An 18,319-nucleotide genomic window follows, 5' to 3' on the forward strand; every position below is an offset into this window, starting at 1 on the left:
GCGATCTCGGTGGTTGGCTGCAGACAATGTCATGACGGACGACTGAAAAGTATGAGCAAATCCAAACGTCGCCGTCGTCGCGTCGTCCAGACTCTCGGCTGGCGAAGTTACCGTGGAGCCGGAGAGCAACCTGTGGCGGGACGCCAGAATTGTGGTGCGAAATAGGTCTGCACTTCCACGACGTCGTCGGGGCAGGAATCGAGAGACAACTCGCTTTTGAGGACCCCGTAGACGCACCGGTCTCGGATGCGTTTCAGGCATTACGCTGTGATGTCTCGTTACGATGGACAGAAACGCACATATTTTCCCAGTATGTTCCCGAAAACGGTGTCCGTATGGTGTGGCATCCATATTTACGGGGTCCGTAGTAACGGGGCATGACTAGTTGTACGAGTTTTGGAGTGTATTAACAAGGCATGGCTAGTTGTACGGGTTTTGGGGGCCTGTCGTTGTGTTTAACTTGCGGCATACCGTCGTGGACGTCCCTTCTTTCCTTTGGCTTCCCGTCAGGTGGAGCAGTGTCGGGATGCCCTAGCAGCGGAGATGTTCAGTCTGATAGGGCGGGAGCCCGAGTTTGCCCACCTTCTGGTGCAATGGTACCAGCTGCAGGGGGACCACCACCGGAGGGCACTGGCCGAGATCGACGCCACCCTGCCTGCGCTCTGGCGCCTCATTGGTAAGCGTCTTTCGACTTTCTTTGCCCTGCCGGGAACTGGAAGGAATCGACGCCTTGATTGTACGGTTTTGTTTTGAGATTCCTCGACGATGTCACTTGTCTTTGCGCACAGTCTTTTATGAGCCGGTTGTTCCTTAAAGGCCGGTGACCAGACTTGAGATTCTGCATGGCAGAAGATCCTCCTCACCATGGGGGAGGAGGAAACAGGCAACGGTGGACAGGGCAGAAAGGGGCGGAGGAGGAAGCGAGGAAATAGTGGAAAGCGCGAACGGGTCGTCGGCCTTTAAGGGGAAACACTGGCTTAAAAGTTATTTTTTTTAATTACTCGTATGATTGGAATGATGTTTGCAGTGATATTGAGGATCAGATGAGGGAGTAGGGTAGTGTGCTAACTTTGACCTATCCAGGAACATATTTTTAGAAGCTAGACATTTGTGTATGAAGCTGCTGCACTCTTCCCTAAGGAATTTATAGTATACAAATTAAGCCAATAAACCACAATTTTATTGCTCAAATACAATGTAGAGAGTGTAGGACATCAGGCTATATAGTTCATATTAAGAAAATGTAAATATTTAGAAAAGTGGAACTACCCCCATAAATGAGGAGCATTTTCTTTGTATATCGATTCGTCAATACATCACTTTTTCTTCACTGTGAGTTTAACTTAATGCCGAACAAAGTGGACAGCCCCATTTGCCACTAAATTTTAGTTCCTAAACATCTGGAACAAAGCATAGGAATACTTTTACCATTGAGCAAAAGATTCCCTCTTGCAAAGTTTGTTGCAAAAAACTGAAACTGAGAAATATGAACTTAAAGAGAGAGACCCCATACTTTATTAATTCCTCAGAATCTGCATCTTCTAAAATGCCCCAGGAGACTCCCTCTAGTCTCTTTAGGATTTCCTGCAGCGTCCTCTTTTTGTGGGCCACTTGGAAGACTATTCCATGTGCCTTCTGCTATGTTGCTATAGTGGCTATGCATTTTCTGCTTTGCTTTTGAGACTTGGATTGCACATATTTGTCAAAGTGCTGCCATCTCGAATAGATACCCCTCAAAGCCCTTTAAAGTGCAGTAAAATGCTTTTTGCAAAAAAAGCTTTTTTTGGTGTTATATTGTGTAATGGGTGCCAGTTAACATCCATATCTAGCATACCTCGGCCAACCTCACTCATGAGGGCCCTCAGTCACCCTCGCTCACCCACATCTTCACACGTGAGGTGAGGGTGAGTGAGTTTCTGACCCAGGAAAATTCTTCAGTGTGAGGGTGAGTGAAGGTCGTGAGAGCTGTGTGAGGGCTGTGAGGCCGGTGAGTGCATGAGGGCCATGAGTGCGTGAGGGCCGTGAGGTTCAGTGAGGGTGAGTTAAGAGCTGAGGGGGAGTGTGATTATGAGGGCGAATGAGGGGCTGAAGGTGAGTGTGACTGTGTGTTGAGGATGAGTGAGGGGCTGAAGGTGAGTAGCTGTGAGGGTGAGTGAGGGGCTGAAGGTGAGTAGCTGTGAGGGTGAGTGAGGGGCTGGGGGTGAGTAGCTGTGAGCGTGAGTGAGGGGCTTAGGTGAGTGTGGCTGTGAGGATGAGGGTGAGAGAGGGCAACCTAAAATGCCGACCTCCGATATTTAATTCCAAATTACAATATTGCCTACTGATCTCGCGGCAGTAAAAATCATGCAAACTCTTTTTCTCTCGCATTCTATTTTTTTTTTTTTCGGAACAATGAAGATTACGATAGTTATCATCATTCCTAGTTTTGAGCATGTCTGCATTGCATTTTAACAAAGATGCAAAATGTTAATGGTGCAAAAGGCGTAATACTGAAATTTCGCTTTGAAACCAGTAAACTATATTTTTTCTCACTTTTCGCCGTACCCAGGGGGGTGTCAGCCCGACTCTGTCGGATGGATAAATGGATTTATGGATATCGATCGTATTCTTTATAACGGGCGGTAGCTTACGCCACATAGCCGCGGCGGGTCGTCGCGGTTCGTCCTTATCGCACTCCACTAGTTGGCGTCGTGCGTCGTAATGTCGACGAGTGCACACGCCCGATTGCATTGGCAGTATAGCCCAGCGGGTGTCGGCATAGTGGCGCTCACGACATAAAAGCAAACCGCGCACCCCGCACACTGACGACGGTGGCTTTCCCAGGAGCCTTGGCACAAGGGCCCCATTTGGGAATCTGGATGTCGGGGCGAGTCGTAGTGTGCGAGACGCTCATTTCTGCGATCTGAACCTGCTGTTCTTGCCGTGTGTCGTGCGCTGTTATCGTTTTTCTGTGTTGGTGTGCATATTTAACGTTTGTGCGGGCGACTGGGCGAGTGTGTGCGTAAACGTGGGCTGCTCCGAGGATGCGCTACTCTCGAGAAGCTTGATAGGCCTAATGCTCCGGTCTCGCTTGCACATTGTGCCAGCTGGAAGCTCGACAACGCTCCGAAGGCCATTCTCGATCGAAACAACAAACGCCGCTGAATCTACAGGGAAACATCTGCTATTTAGCTGGCCAGTAATTTTTAACTGGGGCGTCTCACTTTGTAAACGATAGTAGCGGTAGGGCAGTGAATATGGGGGCTGAATTGTGTATTGTTTGTTTGGGCTCTGTAAAGTGTGCTAAAATTTGGTATGTAATACATTGCATAATTTAGACATTGTACGCTATCTTCCATGCTAGTTTCTCAAGTCAGCGTGAAAGGCTAGCTACGATGATAGCACACTGGCCCTCTGTCAGAAAGAGGTCACTGTGGAATATCGAGTGCATTGCTTCCATCAAAGTATCTCGGCGGATTCACCGGAGTCGATTTGACGAGACTCCAGCGAACCTGCCAAGCGGCTAGCTTCGACGGACGTGATGTTGAGATTTTTTGTTTGTCCCCTCGACATTTATGTAGCATTTCGGAGAAAATGAACGCTGGTGTGCACTCGTTATCCCCATCATTTTCTTTTTTTTTTTTTTCGAACTGGTAATCACTGCCCCTAGTCGCTGCTTCAAGGCATGACCACATGCCACAGACGAACCGAACCACACACGCCGATCAGACGATTTGTATCGACCGAGAAATGGAAATAAGCTGCACGAGACGACGCGGTTGCTACGTCGTTTTGCGCCGGCTGGCGTTGCGTTCGCCCACGTTGGAGTATAAACTGCCTTGTCTGCCAAGGGGTTCCTAATTCTAAAGGCGTCGGATTAGGAATGTCCATGACGTTTACGCACAAACACCTGCTGAAACGTAGTTCGACGAAGGCAATGGCAGCTGGACCACTCCGCTGATCCGTCCGCATGCTCGCACCTTTGCCGACCGCTTCACTCGGGAAATTTGCCCTGACAGAGGGCGTGTCCGCGACTTTTAAACATTTTTTTTAACAAGGAAGGAAAGGCTATTTGTGACTGCAAGTTTTAGATTTTTGGGGTGCCCTTGGTGCAAAGGTCTCGTTACCGCCATAAAATGGCGATCTCAGAAACCGCTTCAGTGCTTCTTTAAAGCCCAAGTTGAACTCTAGCACTTAGAGTAGAACGGTCATTTCTACCATTCATTGAGACACGAAGTCTGTCTTCCGACTTTACATTCTTGAAACACACCAGAGCATTGAATGACTCGTTCATATTCTGAGTCTTCATTCTGACACGTCTCTCGAGAAGGTCTTGCCAGGGTAAATGTTTGTACACAGGAACCAACTCCCTTGCAACTCCCCTAGAGCAGGCAGGGCTGTGCGACTGTGGCTTTCCTGTTGCCTCCAGGGATGCGTGGTGGTTGTGATGGCACCATGAATCTTCTCCTTGAAGACAGGCCTGATGCTGGGGCTCTTTATCAGTAGGGCAAGAGTGCAGGAGGCTGCTAAAAACCTCTTTTCTACATCGCCTGATCTTTTGGGGCATTAACCTTCGACGCACTTGCGTAATCATTTGGAAACTTCTTCGTGACTTTATTGGTCACCTTCTTGAGGGTCTCCGATCAAGAGTTCATCCATACATCAATGACAGTTGGCTGATGGCTCACCAAAATAGCCCTGGAATGCAACGCACGTTGCCGTCCTGTCGAAAATATTTTGTATTGACGTAAATGTTCAGTATATGCTTTCGGAAATTTTCTGGAAGGGTGCATTATTAGTTAGTGGAACCTAAAATGTAAAATTCGAAAATTGCACTCTCTTGAAAATAATTTGGACGTTTAGGCCAGTGTCCCCCCTAGAGGGATTTGTTTAGAATGTCATCTAAAAATGGGTGTTGCACGTGATTCTTTTGCAGAATATCTACTGGTGTCTCAAGGACTCAAAAAAGGAAAACTCAATAAAGAATTTTTTTTAAGGTATCTGGGTTATTTTACACCAGACAATCCAGACCGTCACGGATTCAGCCTAAAAAAGTTGTATGTGTAACTGATGATGCAGAAGTCCCTTGCCTTTTTAATACATCGGCACTCTCAATAACACTCGGAAATGTGTCACAAAACCTATTGGATAATTTAGAAGAATATATTGAACTATTAAGAACAGTGTTTATTTTAAAGTATCAATCATCTCAAACCTTTCTGGAAAAAGATTATATACTTGACCCCTTGAGGCCCGTTTTCTGCAAAATTCAAAACGTCATCAAAGACAAAAAAATAAAGTTATAACCGAAATATATTGGGAGCACTACTTTTGCGTCACTAATGACGCATAAAATTTCTTATATCAAATCTGTGAGGGTTGAATTTAGGCCTGGATCATTTGGCGTGGAATGACCCATCCTGTACGCCTCTTGCACCGTGCAACTAAAGCAGCGATATATCTGTGAGACAAAAATGAGCATTTGCTTAAACCGTCCGGGGATGTTGAACATGAACTGTAATCTTAGTATTGTGCATCTGTCACTTACCTAATCAGGACACTTCCTCTACTTTGATACTTTCTCAAGTCACACACTTCCTTAATTTGGCCGCCTCCCTAACTCGAGACACCTCCCACTTTTGAACACTTAACATAACTTGGACATCTCCTCGAGTCAGACTGGCAGCTCTCTACGTTGGATGGACAGCGCAAATATATGAGTTCGAGGAATGCTACATTTTGTTTAGTCACTGTCCAATCGTCTCGTAACTGAAGTCCTTTGGCAGGGTGTGTTTCCTGCGGCGAATGGTAGCTGCTTTCCTGTCTTCACCCCGCCTTCTCCCCTTGTGCAGGCAATTCTCCTCAGAAGCCCGTGTTCGGGTTTTCCCTGGAGGAACACTTGAGGGTGACGGGGCGGCGCATAGCCTTGGTCGTGGAGAAGTGTGCCTGCTGCCTCCTCACCTACGGCATGGACGAGGAGGTGCGTGTGCCCACCCCTGGCCTTGGAAAAATGCTCGAGTTGATCTGAATGGCAGCCTTAGGGCCTTAGCTCGTTTAGGGCTATGTACCTATACCTGGCGTCAGCATTTTAGTGCTATGTTGTCAAGGCCAGCATAGCTTCCACTGTGCTTCGGCCTCACACTTCTTTGCATGGCTCCATCTTGCGTCTTATTCGTAAGCTCTCTCTTGCGAAGGAGACTCTGGATGAAGCCACACTTTTCTGCAGACAACCTTGACAGCATTAAAGCACTGCGGAATACTATGCTATCTTCGACGATGTTGTGCAGAAAATTTGGTGTCGAGTGGAAGTGTAAAATTTGTTTTACTGGAAAACTGAAAGTTGAGTTTCAAGAGAGTGATTCGTGAGATTTCACCTAAACGTCCCATACATGAAGTGGATAAGTGCCTTGTTCAATTGACCGATAGCACAACTCGCTTCTAAACAGTGTGCGATCCCATTATTGCCAACAAAATTCTAGAAATTAAATGCCGTCCCTCAAAACCGAAAAATGTTTCATGTGACAAAGCAATTAAACCTGTTTTGAAGCTTTAGTTTTCACAAAAGCTTGAAAACAGGCAGGAAGAACATTCCACAATTTCATGGCATTAAGTTCTTGTATAGTTTTTGTCAGAGATCATGAGATTAATTTTATGATCGATACCCCTCATTTTATTGCTGAGTTTCCTTGATAAGCGGTTGTCTTTCTTCAGTAGGACAAATATGGATGTATTGGTCAATTGATTGCATGATCCTCCCTTTTTTCTTCAGGGTCTGTTCAGGATAACAGGCAGTGTCTCCAAGGTTAAGAAGCTCAAGGTGATGCACTGTTTTTCTCTCTCTCATTTATTTCCCAACAAAATCTGGTTGTTTAAAAATGTCTACTCTGCTCCCATAAAACCACTGCTCTACTGCTTAGTGTTGCCCCAAACCACTATTATACCGTCATTGCTTGATGGTGCTACAGCTTCCTATTTTCTGCCATCTATTTCAGAGTGCATTCAATGCAGGCATTGTTGACTTGAGCGAATTTGAAAGGGATCCTCATACAATTGCAAGTGAGTTCTAGATCCTTTGCACCTTTTCTTTGTTAATATGCGAGTCGTGTTTTTTTTTTTTTTATCTAATCCATTTGCTTCCATTTATTATTTAGGGGCATTTCGGCAAAATGGTGTATGGGTGCGTTTTTGGGGTGGCTCCATTGCTTTATGTTGGCAACCCTGCTTAGCTGTACACAGACTAGCAAGTTAAGGTTTTTACACTATGGCCCGATCGTTATGTGTTGTTCATATCTATGTGAGCCACCTCTGTTCATTGAGTATATGCCTCTTTGTAGGCTCATTTTCCATGATGAGACCTCATGTGTGGCCAAAGCACCACTGAAGGCAGTGCACTTGCAACTGTGCTTCTGATTTGTTTATCAAACTCTGCAGAAAGGCTATGCTTTATCTGTGTTATTTTATACAAGCTAAGGTCTTATAGAAGTTCATCTGTGAGCACACTAATGTTGAAAGCAGTGTGCGATGGTGAGGTCAGGTACTCAGCCTAAGTTATGTTGAGTTGCTTCATTGCTATTCCTTGGAGCTGATGTACAGTGTACTCAACTGTTAAACATAACGCGGGAGCAATGGCCGGAGAGACTGCGTGCACCATCTACCAGCTCACTCTGAAAGCTTATGCAGCTGCTGTTTTCTGGAGTTACACTCCCAGCTCCGAAACAATCACCGATGCGTGACTCGGTGATAAAAAAAACGCTTTTTGATTTTTTTTTTTTGTTGTTGTTTAAAGAAGGTGGCCTTTATTAGAGAAACTGCAAGATCACCGAGATATGGTAGCCCGGCATGGTAAATGCGTAGATGTGACTAAACAGACTGGAAAAAACAAAAAAAGAAAAAGCAAGTAAAAATTTAAAGCATGGGTGATAAAGAAAGGAACAAGGAGGTCTTGCGATAATTGTAATTATCGGGGAGTGGCGACAATCCCAAGAAGAGCCGGCTTATTCTCTGCCGCATCATTGATTTAATCGCTAGACAGCTCTGGTATCAGTTTCAGCCACCGCTCCCGTGTTATGTTTAACAGTTGAGCACACTGTACTTGCTACTAATACACTTTATTTTAGCAAGATGTGGGACAACTGAAATGGGAAAACTATTATAGGTAATCTGCTGATGCCCTGCTTGACGGGTAGTTTCCTGAAGACTATGTCTGTGCGGAAATTGTATTGTGCTAGATAATTTTCTTTTGCCATTTAGGTATCCTGAAGCAATACCTTCGGGAGCTTCCGGAACCTCTCATGACGTTTTCCCTTTATGAAGACTGGATGAAAGCAGCGAGGTATGTCAATCTGTCATGTTGCCCGAACCTTACCACTTTAACTTCGACTATCTTGGGGTTAGGTTTTTAAAGGATGTTATGAAAAGAATCTATCGTCAACTGGAGGAGCATATACTGGCATTGTTTGGGGATGATATCCCTTAGTGGAATACTAAGAGACATAAGATAGGTGGAAGCCACATACAGGACTTGCTTGTTTCCTTCAACTCATTTCTGTAATCAACTTATTTCTCATAGAAATCTAAGATATTGACTCTTTCTGGGCCATAAAATAAACAAACACATGTATTGTTGGGATGATTATTTCATACAACAAAGGAGGCAGACCTTGTGTTACCCCAAGCTTTACAAGATTGAACCTCCCCAGAGTGGCTGTCAATGTTTCGCTGAGAGACTCGGCTGAAGTTTTTTTTTACCCAAGTTTCCTAAGTCGTTGACCAATAGACTTAGCTCAACCTCATAACTAAACGATTCCCTGTGAGACTTGCCTCGGTCTCTTCACTAGGTTGTTCACTGAGAGAATTTACTTTGTCTCTTAAATAAGCCTTTCTCTAGGAAACTTGTGTAAGTCTCTTAAATAAGTTGTTCATCGAGAGACTTAGCTAAATCTCTTAGTGAAATGTCGATGTCAACTCGGAGGCTTTCTGAAGGTCTCTCTTCAAGTTCTTCCCAGCTTCAAGTGCCATCATGCTTTGTACAAAAAAGCTTTGTTTTTAAATCAGCTTGGCTGGCTCGGTGCATGAGTAAATGCTGTCCTTTTCTTTGCTGATCAGCTAGCGAAGGAACACTCTAAATTTCTTCCTTTGATTCACTTCTCGTGCAGCATTCCCGACCTCAACACGAGGCTGCAGGCTCTGTGGCAGGTGGTGAACAACCTTCCGCAGCCGAACCACGACAACCTCAGGTTTTCTCACGACCATGCTACTTCCGCACATTTTTTAAAGGGCCGCTCATTGCTCGCCCCAGTTGCTTCTCTCCTTTTCTGTTGCCCGAGTGTAAAGGAGCTTCGTTCACTTCTCGCAGGTACGTCGTCAAGTTCCTGGCGCGGCTGGCGACCAACCAGGAGCGCAACAAAATGAGCTCCCAGAACATTGCCATAGTGATTGCCCCCAACCTCGTGTGGGCACGGGAAGAGAACCAGTCCCAGCTGATGGGGTGCGTGGCGGTTTGCACTGTTTTTTTTTGCTCCAGTTGGTTGCACCGAAGGTTTTGCTCCCGTTTGTTGAAGCAACATTTTGCACAAAGGTGTCAGACAAACTTGTTGCACAGATGGATTTGCACCATTTTGTTGAAGCAGCGTTTTTCACCAAATTAATGCACCTATATTTTACACCCAAATGTTGTGCCAGCACCATGTTTATTGCATGGGTGTGCTGCACGAATTTGTTGCACTAAATTACTGCACAATTGTTTTGTGCCAAATTGTTGTGCTAACTTATTTAATAATTGTACAGAAAGCTAGTGCACCAGTGTTTTAGATTAACTTTACAACACATTTGCTCTAACATTTTGTACCAAATTGTTACGCCAATTGTGGCCCTTTCTTGCCACTGAACTCTTTTAGGTAGTAGTTTGTGAACGATCGTTATGTCCAGGATGTCAATTAGTTGTCGTAAGCTTAGGATAGCCTTTCTGACAACTAATTGGTCAGTGTTTGTTTTTGCTAGGTTTTTTATAGCCCCTAATATAGCCTTCAAAATAAGAACGCCAGTCTGTTTGCTCAATTCAGTTACATAGCAAAGGCCAGCATTTTGTAACCATCAGTTTCGGTGGTTCTGAAACAGCTGCAAAATTTTAATACTTTGGCGTACTCGGTGGCTCCAGTTGTTGTGAGATCACTGTTATGTTTTACAAAGTGTCAAGTTACCGTAAGCATTGGACTGAGCTTTTTTGCTAAATGTTTTGTCACAACGTCATTGTCGCATAATTTTGGACTAACTCCCAAAAGTTTTTGCAAGTGTTGCTTTCTGTGTATTAGAACCTTGCGGAAGAGATTTCGGGGTATGAAGAAACCTGTGATGGTGTTGCTCGAAAATTTGATCAATGTGTGGGAATGTTTGTTACACCTACTGCATAAAAACCGGGAAATATGGTAATTTCTGGTAAATTCAACTACTGTTGATCCTGTAGGCCGGGCCAGCAAACATTTGTTGGTTTTTCGTTTAGTATGCATGCCAAAAATACCAAACAAAAAATAAACTTGTTCTCATTTTTTGTTTTTTGTTTATATTTTTACAGAGTAAACATGACTCTTGCCAACATGCACAGCTCAATCGTAGACACGCTGGTGAACTACGCCGACTGGTTCTTCCCCGGAGGTGAGTATAATAACGGACGTCAAGGCCACTAAGCTACGCTACGCCTCAGAGTAACGCCGATTCAGCCATCTTGTCGCCTCAAATCGTCGTTGCCAGTTATCTGGAGCTTCATCTGATGCCGCAGAAAACGCCTTATCTTACTACAGAAGCGTCAAAGCAGTCTGCGACGTCGAAACTTTGCGTCGCCCGAGCTCCCCGTCGTCGTGTTTAACGCTCGAGAAGCTATATTTTCTAACCGTAACCGCTGTAGACAACCCTTCCATTTCTGCAGCCCCGATGTTTTGCGGATCAGGCAGCGGGGTCACGTTTGAGACTGTCGAGTTTCACGAATTTTAAAGGCTGTGAATGCGCCTCTCTAGACAACGCCCAGTGTTTGCAAATTTTCCAAGTCGCGAAATCCTCGAAAATTGGGGGCTCGCAAACATTGGGGGGTTTTACGGTAATACCGGTTGCACATGCTCCACACTAGGCACCGATATGGTGGTTTTCAACATGATAATGAGGGAATGGAGCGCTGACACTAATGTGCGGCTTATTTAAGCTGCAAACACACTGCTACTGCGTCGTACAAAAGACGGGCTGTAGACGCTCTCCGAGGCGTCTTTCTTCCTCGCGTGACAGTCCTGCACCGTCACAAGAACCGTCTGCAGGCACGTTCAAAGAATACAAATGTACGAAGCGAGCACGTTTTAAACGTGCAGACGGTTCGGTCGTCGTGCCTGCAGCGAACGTCGTGCTTCTGTATAATGTATGGGCAATGTGACTGCAGCTTTAGAGGCCCTAGGGGAAACAACGCGAAAGAAACGATCGTCATGGGATGGCCCCGTCTGCTTTTTGTCGGCAGGGGATGTGGCGTCGCGTCGGTGATTGGGGACTCTTGTTTTCAGAGGAGGAATTCACGAGCTCCTCGCCACCGTCCAACGTGCGGACGTTTGGCGACGCGCCGGCGTCCGGCGGACACTTGAACCACGAGGCAACCACCAACGGCGACGTCGACGACCACTCGTCAGGGTAGGGTCACGCCGGATTGTGCTCCGTTCTTCTTGCCGGGGAGAGGACTGAGTCGTCTGCACCCTGTCCTTCCTCTCTCGAGTGACTCTGGCCTTGTGGGGCAGGCATGCTATAGTCGGATGCAACGTAAGAAAGACGGTGCAAGGGGGAAAAGGACGGAAACTGGGAAAGCTGAAGTGGAGAGGGGCGACCTTCTTTCCACGACTGCTTCTCCTCGTGCATGCCCTTTTCCTCCCTGCACTGTTTTTCTTGTGTTGCGTCTGACTATAGAGGGGTTCTTTCTGCTTGAGGGTTACGTCGGTTGTTCGTTAAGGGACACTGAACCTCAAAAAAAATGTTTGTCGAGGTACCTCGAAAAACACAATATAAATATTAACAAGACAAAAAAAAAATGTTTTTAACCCTTTGACAGTCATTTTTGGACATGTGCGGGGCCAATTACACATTTTGAAATAGCCTCCTAAGTGTTAAGGTGCTTGTACCGCCGGGGTCGTTGCTATTTCTTAGGTCTTTGGTTAACTATAAATGTTACATTCTCCTGGTATTTCACTTTGCTGGGGCCATTTATAGTTTGAAATTATACTCTGCACATGTTGTACGCATGAGATGGTTGCTTCTCGTGTCGGCTGCTCTGGCGGTAGTAGATTCAAACTTCTATTTGCTTCTCGGAATGAATTGAGAGGATGAAAGCGTACCAACCAATGGAGAAGCTCTGTAAATCAACTTTAGTGGTTCCATTTGGTGCTCCTAAACCCGAACAGCTCGAAAGCACTGTACGTGCTCCCACTGCAGGGCCGTCGAGATACAGCCGGACTTTTTCCAGACTTTGTCTCTCAACAAGATAGCAGGCTAACCGGCCGTATTCCGCTCCCGTGGCCACGTGATTCGACAGCGGACCATCACACGATAGACGATTTGCGACTTGCTCGAAAAGGAGCAGGGAGTACAACCGGAAGGCAGCAATACTTGAATCGCTTCGTGCCGAAAAGTCGCCTAAGCAAATCATTGCATAGTATAAGACACAAGTTTACAGCATTGCCAAGACATTCAGATAATCCTTCAGCCAGGAATGCATTACGGCAGACCAAGCAGAGCGCAGAAAACGGTACATTCATTCTATTTAGTTTTCTGGATTTATCTCACCGACACTTTAGATAATAAAAAAACCTGTGAATTTATTTTTTCTTTGCACAATATTTTTTTAAAACAAAACCAGACCACTGGGAAGCATTTTTTGGGAAAAAAACTTGACTGTCAAAGGGATAAGCACATTGTTTGCATTGCGAGACTCATTTTGGGTTAGGAGCGATTCTGAAATATTTCGCGACATCAACACCGAAATAGAGACATGTCTTGAAATCGCACGGAAGTGCTAAAAGTTTTATTTTTTGGAAAGGAACGTTTTTATCCTGACATGCATGTCCTATGCAGGCACTTGAAAAAGTTATTTCTGGGCATTCAGTTCCCTTTAAAAGTGTCAGATATGTTGGACTTGTGGGGCAGAAATAGACCAGTGTAGAGGTCAACCCCTAAAAGCTGTTCTGGGCCTGCAGAAAAAAAGGCTGTACTAGGTCTATCGCACCGTCAGTGCAGCTAGCTACATTTAGCCTGTAAAAGGAGTTGCCTTTTACCCCCGCAGGAAGTTAATGGCAATTTACTACAAAGTGGAGTGGAATAGCATCTCTTCCTCTCAAACCTTTGCTAACAAGTGCATGGGCATTTGGAAGGGGTATGCACCAGACTTTCTGTTGCACACAAACCAGCAGTTGTCGCCTCACATGACCGGATTTCGTGCATGTGCAGCGTCCGCATTTGCCACGAGGGATTTTCTGTTTGTTCGAAGCATTGGGTGTTTATAACTAGAATAATCCAGAAAGGAGTGTCTGTTACTGGAAAGTGAATTCTCGTTTGGGTTCTACCTTCTGTATCTATCAGATTGTCCATTAGCAGTAAGGTTTGCATCTGAGTTTATACACTAGGGTAGAGTCGTAGATTTGGTATCTTCCAATGCAGTTTGCGCCACGTAAGTGTTTCCATTTTAATGTCACAAGTTTCTTTTTGTTGTTGAGGATGTAGTCCCCTTACTGTGTTTCGAGAGTTTGTTGGCATGTTGTTAAATGATTGAATGATTTATTGAATGTGTTTTTAAATCATCTTTTGATTCAGTTGTGAATTGTGCCCATTACAGAAGTTGCTTGTTGAAATCTTTGGTTGTGAAAGGCAGTTTTATTTTTTATCTATGCATCATTGTTTTGATGCCAATACCACAAAGTACCAGATCTCAACACTGGTTGAATAAGTTGTGCTATCCAAGGAAGTTCTTTGTTTTTATTCTTTATATGCATGACTACCATAGTTCCTTGTGCACAAATTTAAGTTGAGAAGGACATTTTTTTTTCCTATAAGCTGTGGGTTTTTTTTTGCCATTATTCAATATCATGTTATGTTCAGGGATGTCTAATGTGGGGATGACGAGATGCAATATCCTCCAGTACAGTAACCACTCTGCACAATTTCTAGTTTTATGCCAAGTCTTGCTGTCTTTTTGATGAAATGAAGGGATAGTTACATTTACATTTTGAGCATTAGTAATGTTCAAATACAACTTTGTGGTCATGAAAGGTGCCATATGCTGTATCATGTTATGCATGCGAAAACTACCATACTTATTCAAATTCAGATGAACTTTTTTGAAACCATTCTTTCAAGTATGTGAACCTATTAAGTATGACTTATTAAATATATAGACTGCTAAAGTATGTCGACCTATTAGAGTGAGGAAAATTTGCGAGCCCATCAAGCCAATTCAGCAGCCGTGCCGCGTCAAACACTGCTTCTAGCGCATTGGTGCAAAGCAGTGAAGCTTGGCACACGCACCGGTGTAAAGCAGTGAAGCTCGACGCGCGCGTGTGTGTAAAGCAGAGAAGCTTGACGCGCATTGGTGTAGAGCAGTGAAGCTCGACGTGCACGTCGGTGTGAAGCAGAGAAGCTTGACGCGTGCACCGGTGTAGAGCAGTGAAGCTTAACGCATGCACCAGTGTAAATCAAAGAAGTTGGACGTGTACTGGTGTGAGGCGGCAAAGCTCGACACATGCGCACCACGATCCCGCCGCGCGTGGTGTCGCGGTGCTTGATTTCGAACTCCGAACTCCACACAAAATTAAACTGGCATAAACGGGTGAAACAGGTGGCAGTGTTTAAAATGTAACTGCCATGAAGGCAAATTCGGCGAGCAGGAATTTAATACAGATGTTCCAATGGGTTTTCAAATGGGACCGGTGGCATTGGATGTAACAGCCAGTTAAACATGTCGAGAATCTATCAGATTATAATTGAGGGTTGCACACAAACGTTTTTGATATGAGTGGAAATTTTGGCCTTCATTTACTGCGAGATTGTGTCACGTGATACGGAAATTACCAATAATTACCGGAAATAAAGCGGGCTTTGTTTGATCTGGAAGTGGAACCACATTGAGTTCTTTTGTCTGTCAAGCACCAGTTTCGTGAAGCATCCTGGTTTTCAATATTTTCCGTGCCCAAGTGATCTACCTCTCTGAATGTTGTCCATGGAAAACAAAAATATATATTTTCATTGTTTAGTGAATCATGTTTACACTGGAACATTCAGGGCCACTGTCGAGAACTTTGAGGACAAGAGCATCTGTGCACCTGCCTTGTGCATATTTTACTTTTTTATGTGCCCCCTTTTTATGGAAAGACTAAAAAGAAATAGCTCCTAATCTTTTTTTTTCCCTTCGGAAATTGATGTAAGCCAACGTCGTTATGAACGTCGAGCCCCTGCGACAGCCGTTTAAATTTGTGAAAGTGTTGAGTATGCTAATGTTTTTGCAAATGTTTTAGCCAATGTTTTTACATGAAGTATTCCAATGTTTTTACATTGAGTATGTCAATGCCAACATTCAGTATGTCCGAATTGTCGTCTGGCAGTTCCGACAGAAAGCAGCTACAGTCACTGGGCAGTATTACGACACCAGGGAGGAGCCTCAGTTGTTGCGCTCCGAGCTTCCTCCCTTCAATGATGCTTCAACATCTCCTGAGCCTCGAGCTCGCGTGCGCAGCCAAAGCATGGTAAAAGGCAGCGGGCGTGTGCTGGAGGTCGGGCATCGCCTCATTCTGTCGGTGACTCTACAAAAGTAATTAGTTTGCTTTGAAGAACACGGCTCAAGCCCTGAAAAATCATTTTGGTGCACTTTGTGTGAAAGTCATAGTCTTTCTGCTTGCTTCAGAAGGCGTTCTAGAAGTGTTGGTCGATGCTTCCATGTTAGCCCCGAAAAGAATTCACGTCTTTGCCTTTAGCCTTCGCTGGAATGCAGTGCACAAAGCGCTTGCCGAAGACAGAAGAAAAAGAAGACGGCCGACGTGAATCGCTGTCCGTCGTTTTGTTGGCTGCATCGGCGGTGACTGCACGAGAGAGTGGACTTCGTACATCTGACTTCATTGTTAGTAGCACTCAGTGATGAGGGCCATGGGTGAAGGTCTTCTTTAGTTTCCTTGTACGCTTGCAGGCGCCCTTATTGTCTACTGCACCAAGTTGCATCTGTCTGGCAGAGAATATATTTATCCTCATTCATTACCTGGATGAATGGATGCTAGTGGCTAAGCCCCATACTATATTGGGCAGTAAGTAGCTTGTGCCACCTATCCCTGAGATACAAAGTGTTGCCAGCTTTAATTACCGATGTTACCTGTGAATGGCATTGTAGGTATTTCTCTGTTGCTGCTCGCACTTCTGCATTTTGACTTAAGACGCTGCACACTCAACCCAGGAAAATGCCTTGTGAAAGCATTGCTACTAAGGCCTTTCAAAGGAGGCTTTGTTACACAATCAAAACAGAAAGCTGTGCAAGTTGATGAAGCGAGTATTGCACCCACGAGGCATGCAAAGTTTTGAAATCGCTTGCACTGCTTCTTCTTTGCCACCTCTTGAAGAAAAGAGCAGTTCTGGACTAAATTTCACTTTCACTCTATTTTTACAGTGATGTCATGTAGTGGTAATGAAGAGAAATGAACTAGAACCATCATTATATTTACTTTGATGATGTTGGAGACATTATTTTATAGTCTTCCTGCTGGCAATGTAATGACAAATCTAAATCCTTTTCTAGGGCTTCTATTCTGAAAGTATTATGCTGTTGACAATGAGCGTCAAATTTTTTAAGGCATACAATACTGCAGCAGGCTATGTGCCCTGCTCTAGAAGTGTGCGGTAAAGAAATTATTTGGTTAGTTTGAGCGAATGGAAAAAGAAAGCAAGGACAGTTTATTCTGTCGACTTGTTTACTGAAGTTTACTATGTTAGTCTGAAGACGGTAGAAAAAAAGGATGAGAAGCAAAACTTTTACTTGCTCTCCCAAATTTATTTTTTGGTTCCTGGTGTCCTCATACAAATTAGTTCATAATCATGTATGCACCGACTATACTAGTAACATAATTCAATCGAAAGGCCCAAGCAACCAAATGAAGGGAAGTACTACATTGTTTGTCGTGTATTGCAGCACTTTTGCTTGCTTTTCTGCTCTACTGCTTGCTTCTTTATGCAAATCTTCTATCAATATATTTTCAGAGTTGTTACAGTTAAACCTCAAATTGTGACACATACTCATGTCAAAGTAATGGTAGAAATCGGATGCCCTAGCTGTGGCTGCTATCTACCTAGTAGTATGTTGTTATCCTATGGTGGCACAACCTTGTGTGCACAGAGCATTGGTGGATGAGTGGAGCTTAAAGCTTATTTTTAAGTTCTGCACAGTGGTGCAACTGTGGCCAACTGTATTAGTATCGGAAAGGTATTGTGCATTATGCACCACTTTTGTTTTTGAATGACAGCCAGACGAATAGTGGAAGGCTTTCTTAGACCTTTCTGTTTGAGACCTGGGTAAAATCTGTGAAAACAGATCATGTGAGACATAACAGGCTTGAAGATATTTATATCTGGCAACGTAATTGCACCTTTGAACCTATATACATTCTACAGCTTTCCAAGTTCTTTTTGACTTTGTCGCCTGCACGTTGGAAGCAAAGTGTGGTGCTTGCACATCCCTTTACAATTTAGATTAATGTATCAACTTAAACCTCTACGCTTTCTTCTACTTCCTGCTTGCACGGTCTTTTAGGTGTTAGTCATTAACCAGTCGATGCTTGTAGTGCTTCTTGTTGAGGGGTAGTCCAGATTGGATTTGTAAATGACAATTTTATACGGGTCCTCATCAGCTTCTCACTGTGGTACAGCTAGTACATTTTAAGCAGTATCCTCTGGTTAAGCCTTTATTTGAGTACCCCTTCTCTCAGAAACTCTTGCTTGGTTTTATTATAAGAGGCTGAAGATACCCTGTCTACAGCAAGTTTCGCTGAAGAAGCGTTAAGATATGCAAATTAGCTTCTCAAATTTCAGAATTGTGATTTTAGAGCACTTCTGCGTCAACTGCACAATTTTACGAAATATAAGAAGAAAAAAAAATTGGAGTCGCATTGAGTGATACTTTGTAACTGCATTTTAGTCCTTTCAACTCTGATGGTTGCGGTCCGCTATGCTTGCTCTGTGCTCTAGCCTACCCGCAACATATAGCCCAGAAACTGTTTCGCTTCCCGATCTAACACAGCCGTGCTTTGTCGCCTTAGCCAACGCCACCTAGACTAATCAAAGCCCAATCACTTCT

At 44.4% G+C, this 18,319-nt stretch overlaps 1 protein-coding gene across 1 annotated transcript in view; it reads left to right on the forward strand.

Annotated features, from left to right (window-relative positions):
• Positions 1–18,319, forward strand: part of LOC8027032 (rho GTPase-activating protein 44) — a 110,253-nt gene that overhangs the window by 88,319 nt on the left and 3,615 nt on the right. Inside the window, exons 7-15 of the mRNA XM_040214559.2 lie at positions 511–676; positions 5,832–5,959; positions 6,749–6,796; positions 6,972–7,035; positions 8,230–8,311; positions 9,135–9,215; positions 9,335–9,466; positions 10,550–10,629; positions 11,517–11,640. Coding sequence (XP_040070493.1) covers positions 511–676; positions 5,832–5,959; positions 6,749–6,796; positions 6,972–7,035; positions 8,230–8,311; positions 9,135–9,215; positions 9,335–9,466; positions 10,550–10,629; positions 11,517–11,640 — 905 coding nt within the window. The remainder of the gene's footprint in view (positions 1–510; positions 677–5,831; positions 5,960–6,748; positions 6,797–6,971; positions 7,036–8,229; positions 8,312–9,134; positions 9,216–9,334; positions 9,467–10,549; positions 10,630–11,516; positions 11,641–18,319) is intronic.

This window comes from Ixodes scapularis, unplaced genomic scaffold, assembly GCF_016920785.2.
Source record: "Ixodes scapularis isolate PalLabHiFi unplaced genomic scaffold, ASM1692078v2 PGA_scaffold6__148_contigs__length_123643588, whole genome shotgun sequence".
NCBI lineage: Eukaryota > Metazoa > Arthropoda > Arachnida > Ixodida > Ixodidae > Ixodes > Ixodes scapularis.